General features: G+C 46.8%; 1 protein-coding gene across 6 annotated transcripts in view; it reads left to right on the top strand.

Annotated features, from left to right (window-relative positions):
* Positions 1-15,308, top strand: part of GALNT1 (polypeptide N-acetylgalactosaminyltransferase 1) — a 200,778-nt gene that overhangs the window by 164,305 nt on the left and 21,165 nt on the right. For all 6 annotated transcript variants that reach the window (XM_084618227.1, XM_084618223.1, XM_084618226.1 and 3 more), the window contains 2 exons: positions 8,463-8,561; positions 13,316-13,450. In XM_084618227.1, coding sequence (XP_084474353.1) covers positions 8,463-8,561; positions 13,316-13,450 — 234 coding nt within the window. The remainder of the gene's footprint in view (positions 1-8,462; positions 8,562-13,315; positions 13,451-15,308) is intronic.

Consider the following 15,308-nt stretch of genomic DNA (forward strand, 5'->3'; position numbering starts at 1 on the left):
ATTAGCATGGAAAGGCTTTTTAGAAAATATTTTAGACATTAGTGCATATTTTATGTATTCAGTTTCATTGATGTGCATGGTGCTTTACAAACAGTTAAAACTAACAAGGAGCTTAGTGCTTGTGTAAATGGCACACAAGTGTGCACCAGCTAAGATGTAAATTCTGGTGCACCCCCGTGTGTCTCATTCTGTCTGTGTGGATCCTGATGGCACACACTAAAACTTTTAGTGAGTGCCATCAGGATCTACACAGACAGTGCATGACACATTGGTGCCCATTACATGCCAGCTGGCGTGCACTCATCTGCAGAGTAGACAAGCCCATAGTTGCATTAGACATAAAACATCAAGGGATTACAAATAACAAAGCATGAAGAAAGGAGTTCTTAAACTGCTTTTCTCATGTCCATTCCATGTTAGGTGTGTGCGCACTGCGTGCGCTGTTTCTGGAGATTTTAGCATCAGTGGTATTCGTTGGGCTGGCTCTAACGTACACTGGAGACATGCACTTATGCATCAGCCTAAGGGGCACTGCCAGCCTCACGCCCTTTCAGTTCCTTCTTTCTGCCTGTGACGGTTGCTGGAACGACCATTCTTGCTATGTCAAGGCTTTCTTCCTAGTGGTTTTGGACTCTTCTTCATTTGTGGTTATCAGTTTAGTGTATATAGTTCTTATAATTAGTGTTAGTGTATATAGTGGTGTAAATAGTTCCTATCGTCGAGGGACTTCTTCACCCCAGGGGCTTCAGGCTTCAAGCCTTGTGCCTCTGGTGGCAAACCTATGCCAGCGAGTGACCCGCACTCCAGCTACTTGAAGTATCAGGTGGAAACTCACATGAGGGACAAGTGCTAGTTCTCCCAAGACTTCCAACCCCACACTAAAAAGGGCAGACACGTTAGGCTGAAGGCTATCCTCATGGAAGCCTCCCTCAGATGAGTCTTAACGCCAAGTTGCTCCGTTGGTGTGAAGTTTCCCCTGGCACTATTCACCGTCTCTGGTGCCAAGGAAGAAATATAAGAAGCAGCACACCAAGAGGGTGCTCACCAGTGCAGAAGAGAGACAAGAAGAGAGAGAAGACAGCAGAGAGACCCGCACCAGGTCACTCATCCTCTCACAGGCCAGTGATGGCACTGTCGATCCCGCCTAGAGTATTGAGTCTGGAGGGGGACCCTCTACCGACACCCGGAAGCCACCGTGGTGCCAGTGGTCTGACGGTTCCATTGACCCCGGAGGTTTTCCAAGCATCAAAGGGCCTTTCTCTGCCCGTCCCACCAACTCCAAGGGGACACCTGACAGCTCTGGTGACCAGAAGGAGGGAACAAGAAGCAGTGGACTCCTTCCTGGCACCAGCCCTTGGCATCCTCGAGCGGAAAGCCTTCCATGATCCCAGTGTCCTGATGGCTGGTCCCTGGAACCCTGGTTCCACGTGGAGGCAGAAGTGGGTGCTGCTCTGTCGTGGTCTCTGAAAGAAGACTTCTCTTCAGAGTCTGAAGGGGAATCTTAAATAGCACCTAAAGCCCAGCACCTGTACCCAGCTTATGCACCACCAGACTTTGGTATACATCCCTGTGCCGGCACCTGGCCAATGCAGTGGCCATACTGGAATCCCTGGGGGGTTTCCCTGGTGCGAGGTCCTCCTTCCTACTCAAGTGTTCCAAGGAACACACTACCGCTCCTTCCCACTTGGCACCGACTCTCGACTTTGGCACCGATCCCAGTACCAACATCCAGGAGACGGCTCTGATGGACATAGAGGAGGAAGCGGAAAGAGCCCCTCCTCCCGCTGCAAGCCACCTCCTCGTCTTCCCCAAACGAGGCTGTTGCAGATCCCAGTAACCTGCTTCAGCAGGATGACTTCAAGGCCCCTCAGGACTTTCTGAAGTGGGTCATTGCAAACCTGGGCCTAGAGATTGTGGAGTTAAAAAAAAACATTGCACAGTCTGATAGATATCCTGGCTTCGGCAGCTCCCTGCAAGGGGCTTTGCCCATCAGTGATGAGGTGATGAGACCGGTCAAGGCCCTGTGGCAAACTCCTTATCTTCCCTTCCTCCCACCCAGGTGGGAGGGCAGAGAAGTAGTACTGTGTGCCACTGAGCAGGTTTGAATACCTCTACACGCACATACGTGCATCTCTGAGGGTCCCTGGTGCTGTTTGCAGCAAATTAACAGGACAGGCAGGGACAGTTGAGCACTACCCCAATCATAAAGACCCCAAGAGACTAGACCTTTTTCAGAAGAAAGATTTATTCGACTGGCAGCCATCAGCTACATATCTCCAACCAGCAAGCTTTGTAGGGGAGATAAGATTTTAATCTGTGGGACTCCTTGTCTAAATTTAAAGATTCTCTACCCCAAGATTCAAGTCAGGAGTTCACAGCCCTCTTGGAGGAGGGTAAGAATGGGGCCAGTACTTCTCTCCAGGTGACTCTGGATGCTGCTGACTTTGCAGCCAGGACAGTGGCCTCCGCTGTCACCATAAGGCATTGTTCTGGGCTCCAGTCTTCCAGCCTTCCGCACGAGGGTCCAACAGTCTGTCCAGGAAGTCTCCTTCAAAGGCTCCTCTCTTTTCTCAGAGCAGACAGACACAAGACTACATGACCTGAAGGACTCAAAGGCTGCTACTCATTCCTTAGACCTTTACACCTGGTCATCTTTCAGGAAGCACTTCAGGCCCCAGCAACCCCTCAGGTCTCGGGGCCTCCAAGAGAGGAGTTGTACAAAAGAAGAGGGAGAGGTTACAAACAGCACAAACCTCTCCTGTCCACCTTAGCTTCCCAGTCAGGGTTTCAGAGATGCTCCGGTAGGCCCAGGCAAGCTTTATGAAGGTGTGTCCGAGGGTGTTATACCATTCTGTTTCAGATCCACCCCCTCTTGGTTTTGGACTGTCTGTCACTCTTAGTCCAGCATGGTCATACATAACATCAAACTGTTAAGTGCTGAGTACAGTGTCAGTCGAATATACCCTTCAGTTTTTATCCACTCCTCCCTCCCATCTTCAGGGACACGTCTCACGGGCAACTCGTCATCCACGAGGTGCAATCCTTTCTAGATAGGGAGGCTGTGGAAGATGTTCCTCAAAATGTGAGAGGGAAGGGGTTTTACTCCTGGTATATCATAATCTCAAAGTCCAAAGGGGGACTCCTGCCCACCGTGGATCTGCATCACCTCAACAGATATCTCAAGAAACAAGTTCCGCATGGTCTCCATAGCCTCCATCGTTCCCTCCCTGGATCCAGGAGACTGGTGCTTTACCCTCCACTTAAAGGATACTTACTTCCACATCTCTCTCTTCTGTGGCCACAGATGATTTCTCAGGTTTATAGTGGGTAAGCACCACTACCAGTTCACGGCTTGCCCCTTTGACCTATTGGCAGCCCCTTAGGTTTTCACAAAGTGTATGATTGCAGGTTGCAGCAGCCTTCTTCAGGCAGTGAGGTGTACAAGTCTACCCATACCTTGACAACTAGCTGATCAAAGGTTGGTCGCAGACTCAAGTACAGAACAGCATCAGCATGGTCTGAGCCACCTTCCGAGTGCTGGGCCTGCTGATAAAGAAGCAAAGTCAACTCTTGTCACAGTTCAGAGAATAGAGTTTATTGGGACAGTGCTTGACTCAACTTAAGCCAGGGTCTTCCAGCTGGAGGCCTGATTCCAGACCATGTCGGACCTGATATCCAGTGTCATAGTCCACCCAGTTACGACAGCTCAGGTTTACCTCAAACTACTGGGGCACATGGTGGCATGTACTTATGTGGTTCAGCACACAAGGTTGTGCCTCAGGCCCCTCCAGATGTGGCTAGCATCAGTTTTCTCCCCAAGTAGACACCACCTAGATGCACTGCTCACATTTCTCCTCCCCTCCCCACCACCTCCATCCTTGCCTCTTGGACTGGTGAAAAGATCCGCGAATGGTTCTGATGGGTGTGTCCTTTGTTACCCCTCAATCATCGGTAGCCTTAGTCTCGGGCACGTCAGACATAGGGTGTGGAGTCTACCTCGGCCTCTGGTCCCGAGAACTCTCCCTGCACATAAACGTCAGGGAACTCAAGGCAGTACGCTTAGCATGCCAAGTGTTCCTTCCCCAGACCTCAGTTGAGGTGGTGCAAGTCCTGACAGATAATACTGCGGCCCTGTTTTACATGAACAAACAGGGAGGGGCTCAATCTTCGACCTTATGCCAGAAAGCCATCCATCTGTGGAACTTGCACGGAGCACTCCATTCATCCCGAGGCCTCACATCTTGTGGGAGCCTGGAATGTGCTGGCAGATCATCTCAGCAGATGCTTTTTCTCTCACTATGAGTGGTCCCTTACCCGGAGGTCACCAGATTAATCTTCCAAAGGTGGGGGCCTCTCCAGGTGGACCTGCAGAACAGGAAGTACTATCAGTTCTGTTATCTGTGGACACAGCCTGGGCTCCCTCTCTGATGCTTTTCTACTCCTGTGGGCAGACTGCCTACTTCACGCCGATCCCCCAAACCCCTTGGCTCATGTGGCCCTCCTAAAGATTAAACGAGACAAGTCATGAGTTATTCTGATAGCCCCAGCACATCCGCAACTGCGTTGGTTCAGCAAGCTGCTAGATCTCTGTGGTAACTCCACTCTTGCTCCCATTTTGCCCAGACCTAATTTCACAAGATCATGGCTGGTTGCTTCATCCAAACCTTGCCTCCTTGCATCTGCCTGCATGGATGCTGTATGGCTGAACCCTGAAGAACAAGACAACTCAGAACAGTTTCGGCAGATCTTGTTAGGCAGTAGGAAGCCTTCTACCAGGGCTACCTACTTGGCCAAATGGAAGCATTTATCTTGGGCTTCTGAATGTGTGCTCTCTGCATCTTGATCTTCCCTTCAGTCTATCTTGACTGACTGCTTCACTTAAAACAGCAGGGCCTGGCCCTCTCATCTGTTAAAGTGAACTTAGTAGCCATCTGAGCCTTCCATCCACAGTGAACAGCAGGTCAGTGTTTTCCCACGAGATACGTTTGCTTTCTCAAGGGGCTGGAGGGGTTATATTCTCAAGGTGGCAAGCCAACCCCCCCGATGGGACTTAAACCTGGTTCTGTCACAGCTCATGGGTCCCCCCCTTTGATCTGTTAGCTTCATGCCCCCTGCCATTTCTATCTTGGAACGTCTCCTTCCAGTGGTGATCACCTGGGCCAAAAGGGTCTCTGAAATCAAGGCCCTTATGTCAGAACCGGCCTACGTGGTGTTTTTTCAAGGACAAGATCCAACTGTGCCCCAATTCAGCCTTCCTGCCGAAAGCGGTATCACAATTCCATAACAATCAGGACGTTTTCCTGCCAGTTGTCTTTCTGAAATCTCACAGGAACTCTGAGGAACGACAGCTTCACTCGTTGGATTCCTAGGCGTTCCCCTGCCTCTTATATTGAGAGGAGTAAATCTTTCCACAATCAACATAGCTCTTTGTGGCAATAGCGGAGAGGATAATAGGACTACATGTGTTAGCCCAGAGGATCTTGTCCTGGATTAACCTCCTGTGTCCGGGCTTACTACGAAGAGGTAAAGTTTCTGCCTCCAGCGATTTTAAACTGCTCATTCCACAAGATCCGAAGCCACATCAGCAGTGTTCCTCCCAATCAGATCCACGACCTGGTCATCGGTGCATACCGTTGCATCCCACTGTACCATCACTCAACAGACCCGAGATGCCAGTTTTGGAAGAGAAGTGTTGCAGTCAGCATGTCCATGAACTCTGAGCCCACCTCCTGGGGTACTGCTTGTGAGTAACCTAACATGGAATGGACATGAGCAAGCACTTGAAGAAAAAGTAATGGTTGCTAACCTTTCATAGTGGTTGTTTTTTGAGATGTGTTGCTCATGTCCATTCCATGACCCACCTTCCTACCGCACTGTTGGAGTTAACCAGCAAGAAGGAACCGAAAGGGATGCTGCACATAAGCACACGGCTCCAGAGGGTGCTAGAGCTGGCCCAACAGATACCACTGAGGGAAAAATCTCTGACAATGGTGCATATGGCATGCATGCACCTAACATGGAATGGAGATGATTAACACCTCTCAAAGATGGATAGTTATGAAAGGTTAGTAACCTTTTTTTTTTAATGCAGCGTGACAATGGTTACAACAGTGAAAGAATAAGAAATATTTGTTAGACCTGTGTAGAAATGCAGGAATGGTCATACCAGCTCAGATCAGTGGTTCATCTAACCCACTCTTCTGTCTGAGTGTGACCAGTTCCGGACACTTCCAAGGAAAGTGCAAGAAACCTTGGAGTGGACAATTAAGGAGTAACTTGCCATAGGTAAGGTGGAGTTTCCTCTGAACACCTATAAACAAGTAGTGCTTTAGCCTCTGGTGCATAATAATTTACATCCTTTCTTTGAAAAAGAAATATTTTCATCCTATGCAATGAGAATATTGTGATCATTTTATCTATACAAGTATCTAACCCCCTTTTTAAAAATTTACTAAGCTCTTGGCTTCTATTGTATCTAGTGACCAAATCCCATGGCTAATTATGCATTACAAATATGTATTTCCGTTTCAATTTTAAAAGTTACATCTTTCAATTTCATTGAATATCTCCTTGTTTTTATACTATGAGACAAAAGGCATATAGGACATCCCAGTTCACCTTCTGTAGTGCCAACCATGGTTTTGTATACCTCTTATTTCCTCTCTAAACTAAACAGACAAACCTCTTTTATCTAGGGGGGTATCTTTTATGCCCCTAATTTTTGTAGGTTATCTCTGAATCCCTGTATTTCGCCTATGTCCCTTTTGAGGTAGAGTAACCAGAACTAAACATAGTATACAGAGAATGTACATTTGATTTTTTTTTCCATCTTTTATACAGTCTCATACGTAGTTTGAATTTTTGACTGCTCGTGCACACTTGAGTAGAGTTTTTTTGTTGAATTAACCACGATGATCTAGGTCTAGGTGTCTTTCCAGCGTGCTTACAGTTACAGTCAGAGATTAGGCACTGACTTCCCATGCTGGAGCAGTAGTACTGCATGGACAGTGAGATTCTTATTTCCCCCAGAACCACTGGGAAGTGAATGGGAGGCAGGAGCTGATCACCCCTCCCAGTCCTTAGAAGCAGGGCATCTCCCTCCCCCCAAACATATGCCACCCTCCACCCTCTCAAGGCTAGTGGAGGAAACTGCTGAAGGAGATGCTGTTTCAGGAGCAGTTGGGTGTGTATGGTGACATGCCTGGGGTGGATTGTTAGGAAAGCTGTGTGGGTGAGTGTGCCTGGTGTGCTTTCTTCTCACATTTTGTCCTGCACCAGAGCCATCCTTGTTGGCTGCTGGAACAGAGGCAGGCTACTTGCCTCAGAGGAGTAACTGCAGGAGGATTTCTGTTGCATATGTGAGACTCTAGTGGGGGCTGAGTGTGTCACGAGAGATGCACAATATTTCACGTTCCTGTTGCATTTGTTGTCAGTTAATTTCAAACTTTTGTTTCTGATTTTATGTAAACTAAATATTTTACACCTACAGAGTGACTAATCTTAATTGAAGGCTCGCTATATACATTTAATATAAATATAAAATGAGGCTATTTTTGAGACTTGTGAACACCAAAAAACAGAAAAATGGAGTGCAAAGAGGTTTTGTTTGTCGGTCTTCCCTGTGATCTCATATCACATTTGGCTGAACAGCTATACAGATTTTCCAGAAATAGGCACCTGGTATTATTTGGGACTAAGTGAGAAAGTTCATCCTGAAAAGAACATTTTTATAAAGATAACTGCGAGAATAACTATATTTTTATTCCTCAGTGCTGTAAAATCTGCTGGTATTACATTTTTCATTTTAGTCTTTTTGTGTTTCCATCCTCTATTGTATTAAATTTTAGTAGTTCATTGGGGGGAAGGGGAAACTCAACTGGGAGCATCTGTTGGTAAGATAGAATGACTTGTTTCTAAAATATTCATATTTTATGTTCAGCTGAAGGAAGCAAGTGGAGTATGACTTTTATAAATACAATTGGCTAAACTGGTTTAGATAAAATAACTAGCCCAAGTAATGTACAACTTTTTTTTTTTACATCATGGTGCTTTACATTTTCAAAGCAGTATGGAAAAACCTTCCTATAAATCTCAAATCAAACCTGAATCTTTTGTGGATAAAAGTGTATTTTTGTTTTTTATGTGCCTATGATTTGACTGGTTCCAAGTTAGCATTAGAAGCTCTGAAACCAGACTCGTATTATTTCATAGATATCTAGTTTGTCTGAAACCAGGAAATTCTAGAAAGCTCATGAGAGCCTGATCTTAATACGTTAGAATAATTTTTGGACCGTGGGACGCTTATGCTCAGCTGTAACTCCAAGTTTTTAGAAGATTTGTTCATTGCTATTTATGAATCCAATGCCAGTGGTATCCTCTGTGGGTTGATTGTCCCCCCCCCCGCCCCATAACTATTAATAAAAACCTGTCTTGATGTATGTTATGCTTTATTTCTTCTCCAGATAAGAAATGTGGAGACAAATCAATGCCTGGATAACATGGCAAGAAAGGAAAATGAAAAAGTTGGAATATTTAACTGTCATGGAATGGGTGGAAATCAGGTGACAAGATATTTTACAACTTTAAATTATTTCAGACATTGCTCATCTGTCTACACATAATTTCCAGCACTTTCAATAATTAACTGTACAGACAATGTGCTGTTTAAAAAACCCTAATGAGAGACGTGGGCCTGCAAGATGAGTTAAGAGTACCTAAAAAGGTTGCTTGGTTTGTTCGAGTGCTTGCTCATGTCGATTCCATTCTAGGTGTGTGTGTGCCCGTGTGCGCAGCCGCCTAAGATTTTTGCCTTAGTGATACCCGTAGGGCTGGCTATGGCGCCCTCTGGAGTGCTGCGCTCATACTGTAGTATATTAGGCACCGCCAGCCCTACACCCTGCCTTCTCAGTTCCTTCTTACTTCCCATGGTAGTCAGTCGGAGCACCTTTCTTGCTTAGCAAGAGCTAGCGATTGTCTGCCATTCTGAACTTTGTGCCTTAAGGCCGTTGTATATAGTTCACTTTGCTAGTCTTAAGTATTGCTTAAGTAGTTGTTAAGCGTTGGATAGTAGTTAGGGTCCTAGCAGGACTTTGCTCCAGGTGGGGCATGCCTCGGTCTCCCGGGTTCAAGCCCTGCTCAGACTGCAGCAAACCTATATCTGTGAGTGATCCCCACAGCAGCTGCCTTAAGTGCCTGAGGGAGTCACACGAGGAGTGGTGTCAGATCTGCAAAACTTTCAGCCCCACACTCAGAAGGACATCCGCCTCAGGGCTCTTCTGATGGAGTCCGCCCTCCGCCTGGCTTCCGAGCCATCCAGTCAGGTCATGCCACTGCCAGCACCCGACTCCTTCTGGCTCCGTTTGCCATTGCCGATGCAAAAGAAGAAGACCACGAACCGCTCTCCAGCACCAAGCAAGAAGGCCCAGGAGTCATCTATCAAGCGACCCGGGCCTGCCCACCAGACTTCACCAAAACCACACAATCATGCCTTCCCGACTGGGGTGCCCAGCCCCCTTAAAGGTCCACCACCGACTCTTGGGAGCATTATGGGACCCACACTCCTGCCTGCACCTTCGTCATTCCAGGCTTCCATGGCTCAGAGAGAACACGGGTCTCCATCTGCTCCAATGACGGTCCCAGTGCCACAGAACCCGGCAAAGGCTCCCCAAGAGGGCAGACCTGCCATTAAGACTCAATGGAACATCAGGTGGAAGCCCACTCTGAGGTCAGGGCAGAGAAACTTGTGCCCGCTCCAAAGCCTCTTTCTCCGGCGGTGGTCAAGATTCCAGCACCCCCATCAGTGGTCCAGTCTTCCTCATTGTCTCCACGCAAGGCGGTTGTGGGGCCTTCCAGAGCTAGCTCGCCGGATGACTTTAGGGAGCATCAAGGCTTTCTCCGGCATGTGGCCAAGAGTTTGGGTTCAAGGTGCAAAAGATGGCGGAGCAGGAGGACACCCTCTTCGTTGCCCTCTCAGCCTCTACGCCTGCCTGGGTCACCCAGCCTGTTCATGAGGAGGGCCTCGACCCCCTCCTCCATCCCACCTACCTCAAAATGGGCCGAGAAAAAGTACTTTGTGCCTGCCAAAGGTTTTGAATACTTTTATACCCACCCGCCCTCAATGTCGCTGGTTGTTTCTGTGGCCAATGAAAAAGACAAGCAGGTCCCCACCTCCTCGACTCCCAGAAACAAAGATGCTAAGAAATTTGATTTATTTGGGAGAAAGATTTACTCTATCTCCAGCTTGCAATTTCATGTGGTGATTCATCAGGTCCTGCTAGGCCAGTACAATTTTATTCTCTGGGATGGTCTCAAAAAGTTCCAGGATTCTCTCCCTCAGGGTTTAGCCCAAGAGTTTGGCACTCTGGTGGAGAAGGGCATGGTGGCGGCAAGATGGTCCCTACAAATGGCATGGGACGCGGTGGATTCGGTGGCAAGTGTGGTCACATCGGTGGTGGTCATGCTATGTAGTTTCTAGCTCCAGACTGCAGGCCTCTCCCAGGAGAGGTAGGCCTCGATCCAGGACCTCCCCTTTGACAGAGCTGATCTGTTCTCAGATCAGACAGATGCCAGGGTGCACAGGTTGAAGGACACTAGGGCTACTCTTTGCTCGTTGGGCTTACACACACCACAATCGGCCAGGAAGCCCTTCCAACCACCACTGTCACCAAGATCCTGGCAGCCTTGTCAGGGACCTACCAAGGACAAGGGATGCTAGTTTTAGTCATCGTCGCCCTTCCTCCTCCTGCTTGCCAGCCCAACCTGGGGCTGTTAAACACCAGGGGGCCAGAAGAGACTGTTTTGAGTGTGTGCCCCAGATCCGTGCTCTAGTCAGTCTTTTCCTCAACTGCCTTTCCCCCTACCGCTCAGCCTGGTCACGGGTTATGTCGGACCACGGGGTCCTGGACGTAGTGGCTCAGGGCTTCTTCCCTTCTTCCCGACCCCTCCCCACGCCCTTTTTCCCGTCCCTATTCAGCAACCCTTCTCCTCGTTCAGGAGGTAGAGAAGCTCCTGGGTTTGGGGGCTGTGGAGGAGGTTCCTTAGGACATGGAAGTAAGAGGATTCTACTCTCACTACTTCCTAATCCCGAAGGCCAAAGGGGGCCTCAGACCCATCCTGGACCTTCGGGGCCTCAACAAGTCTCTCAGGAAGTTGAAGTTTCACATGGTCTCCCTGTCCTCCATCATCCCCTCCCTGGATCCAGGGGACTGGTATGCTGCTCTCGACTTAAGGACGCTTACTTTCATGTCTCCATGTTCCTGGGCCACAGGCGCTTCCTGCATTTCATAATGGCCGGGCGTCACTTCCAGTTCATGGCGTTACCCTTTGGCCTGTTTTCAGCTCCCAGGGTGTTCACAAAATACATGGTGCTGGTAGTAGCTTACGTGAGACGATGCGGGGGAGGGTCCAGATCTTCCCGTATCTCGACGACTGGCTCATTAAGGACAGGTCTCTAGGACAGGTCCAGTGAGTCTCAACCTGGTGCGATCCATCTTCAACAATCTGGGCCTGTTAATAAACACAGAAAAGTCCACATTAACGCTATTTCAACGGAAAGAGTTTACCAGAGTAGTTCTCAACTCCACTCAAGCCAGGGCCTTCCTTCCAGAAGCGCAATTCCAGGCCATGTCACACTTGATTGCCTATGTGAAGAGCTGTCGCCTTACCACAGCCCACACATGCCTGCAAATGAGGGGCCACATGAATGTATGTGGTCAACTGTGTCCAGCTTCATCTATGATCTCTGTGGGCATGGCTGGCCTCAGTCTATATCCCCAGCAGGCACGCCCTGAACCGAGTGGTCATGGTACTGAGCCACGTCCTCTCGTCCTTGGATTGGTGCCTGGATCCAGAGTCAGTGCTGCGGGGGATCTCTTCATGATGCCCATCTCCGTCACTTACCCTGGTTTCAGACACGTCAGACCTGGGCTGGGGAGCTAATCTGGGCGACCTCAACACCCAGGGCCGCTGGCTACACAGCAGTCTAGCCCTTCATATCAACATCGGGGAGCTCAAAGCAGTTCGCCTGGTCTGCCAGGCGTTCTTGCGCCCACCTAAAGGACAAGATGGTGCAGGTTCTAAAGGACAATACAGCTGCGATGTACTACATCAACAGGCAGGGTAGAGCCTGGTCTTCGGCCCTTTTTTCTGGAAGCACTCAGCCTCTGGGACTTTTGTGTGTGACATGCCATTCATCTGGTAGCCGCCCACCTGTCCGGATCCAAGAACATCCTGGCAGATCGCCTCAGCAGGACCTTCTCATCTCACACAAATGGTCGCTCCATCCAGAGGTGGACAGCCTGATCTTCTGCAGGTGGGGGACTCCCCAGGGGGAGTAAAGGCTCTGGGAGTACTGGTTTCTGGGCTGGGGGTGCCCCCATGGCTGGACTCTGCAGGGAGGGTGGTGGTTGTATCTGGGCCGGGGGGTGCCCCAGGGAGGTGGGTGGTGCTGGTATCTGGGCTCTGGGTGTGTCCATGGCTGGGATCTGGGCTGAGGGGTTCCCTGTGGCTGGGCTCTGGGGGGAGGAGGGTGCTGGTGTCTGGGGTAGGGGCGTGCCCCATGGCTGGCCTCTGGGGGGATGGGAGTTCAGAGGTCTGGGCTCTGAGGGCCCCACAGAGCCCCCTTCAGCACCCCCCAGCTGGAACTGGGTTGTCATCAGGGTTTCTTTAACTCTGTATTCCTGGGGGAATCTTTTATGCTGTTGTCTGTATTGTTGACAGGTATTTTGAAATATATTACCCAATAATTGAAACTGAAGGGATTATATTGTGTTATTTTGACACAGAAAATATGCAGAATTCTGCAGAATTTTAAAATGTGTGCAGAATTTTTAATTTTTTGGCACAGAATTCCCGCAGGAGTAATATATACTGTAGACATCCTGTAGGATCCCTGGAACTGCCTTCCTACAGATTCTCTCTAGTTGATTTGTCACTCTTGCAAATTCAGACAGAAAGTTGAGTGTATAGTTTTCATTTTTACTTTTGTGATTCTCCACTCGGAACTATATTCTGTATCTACTTCTTTCTATTTTATTATTTTATTTGAAGCTCTGCATTGCTGCTTGCCACCCTGCCAAAATTTCCCATTTTTTTTCCCCTGTTTTATCATTTGGGAATAATAGGGAAGTTTTTTATCTGAAAAACTTTCCTATTATTGATATGGTGTTTATATTTTTTTTCTCCTAAGAAAACAGTTTTCTATATCGTGTAAAAAAAATTGAAGAAATTTTTAAGTTTGGTATAAATGAAGTTGTATGTGAACCTGCTGTTTTCTCTGTAGAACCCAGTAGATGAACATTATTATTTTTCTACAAAGGTTTTCTCATACACTGCCAACAAAGAAATTCGAACAGATGATTTATGCTTGGATGTTTCCAAACTTAACGGCCCAGTCACAATGCTCAAGTGCCACCACCTAAAAGGCAATCAACTTTGGGAATACGATCCAATGGTAAGTCTTTGTGATGCTGAAATAAGGCTTTCACTTAATTTCTTGTATACATTTTTCCCGTAAGCTATGATAAACAGTATATTCCTGTTACTAAGGGCTATTGTATGTTGGTCAGAATAGGGCACTGTGAGTCAGGATTGTATTTCTAGGTGTCATCAATTCTCTGTTAACTTGGGCAAGTTGTTATGCTTCTGTTTATCTTCCTCAAAAACAATTATAACTTTCACAGGACTGAGTCTTCATGTTTGGAAACTGCTTTAAGATCCTCTATGAAAGGTGTTCGCAAGACCAGAGAGGGAAAATTACACTGGCCCAAGGGCTAGAATTTTCTATTTTTAGTCCTGGACCGGTAAAGATAAAACCAACATTAAGGTTCTTGTGATATCTTGCCTCTGCCAATGTTAAAAACAAATATTTTTATTATTAAAATTGGGTTACTGAATTTTGAATAGTATAAATCTTTCATTTCTAGCCCTGACATGTTGAGATATAGGACTTTCAAATATCATTGCTATCATATCTGTCGTCTTATTTGAAAGTAAAAGCTATTTTTTAAATCATATATTGAACCACTAGAGCTAAAAACTAATTACTTACACCATTTGAAAGTTTTCATGTAGTATAAATCAGTAATCTCTACCTTCAACAGTTTGTCAAATATCAGCGTCTAAAATCATGTTGCAGTTAAATGTTAGGATAGGGTGAGAGGAGTCGTATTATGTGTGGGTTTTTTGGTTTTTTTTGTTTTTTTTTATATCCCATTTTCGGAGCAGTGAATACAGACAAAAACCTCTTAATCTGAAAACTTTTAAGATCAGCTTCTATACTGGATGACTGTTAGATAATTACTGTTAAGGAAAATCTTGACCCTGCAGTTTACAAATATCCTTTGAGGAGGATAAAGTGGATAAAAGAGAACCAATAGAATACCTTATTTGGACTTTCAAATAGCCTTTGATAAAGATGCCTCACAAGAGATATTTAGGTAACTAAGTTACAGCTGAGAGGTTAAAGGGCTGATGACAAATAGGAATAAATGAGTTATCTATAAGAAGAAAGGTTAATGTTGTGGTTGCTCAAAGGGCCTCTACCAATACTGATGATCATGTTTATTACCGATCTATAGGAGGAACTGAAGAGTGAGGTGGCAAAGTTTCTGGCTGACAAAATATAAGTCAGTCAAATCTGGACAACATTATGAACTTCTGAAGCAGTTAAAGCTAGGCAATTCACTAACACAGACAGATGGAATTAAATGTAGACAACTGACAGGAAATGTGCAATAGAAGGAACAATTTTGAACTATTTAGACACATTTAAAGGTTCTTGAAGTGATTGTCTATACAGATTCCATTCTTAGTAAGCATGTAACTGAGGTCTGATTCTTTTGAATCACAAAACCTCTCAGTGCTGCAAGATGTTGTTGTTTAGTACAATTTGAAAAAGGATCGGTAGACATCAATAAGAATATTATTTGCACGTATATTAGCTAAAAGTTTACAAGAGATCAAACCCCTCATGTTTCAGGGCATAAGCCATTCATCAGTAGCCTGACATTAGAAAGAAACTTCTCCCCTCTGCAGGTTATTGCATGTTCCTGCATTAAGCGGGTTTGCACCTTTCTCGGAAGCACCTGGTACCAGACAAGTTGGACAATTGGTCTGATCTGGTATGGCAGTTTCCGTTTTACTGAATGCAGATAATTGGTTTTGGTTGAGAAAGCTCTACCCATCCAAGCATCCTCATTTCACTTGCGCAGGTGGTTGTATCACAAAAGGTAGTGAGGTAAACAAAGCCTTGATCTTTAGGGAAAGCATTAATGAAGTGAAGATTACCTCAGCCCCACAGTTTAGTTTCA

This window comes from Lepidochelys olivacea (genome assembly GCF_965140295.1).
Source record: "Lepidochelys olivacea isolate rLepOli2 genome assembly, chromosome: 2".
Taxonomy (NCBI): Eukaryota; Metazoa; Chordata; order Testudines; family Cheloniidae; genus Lepidochelys; species Lepidochelys olivacea.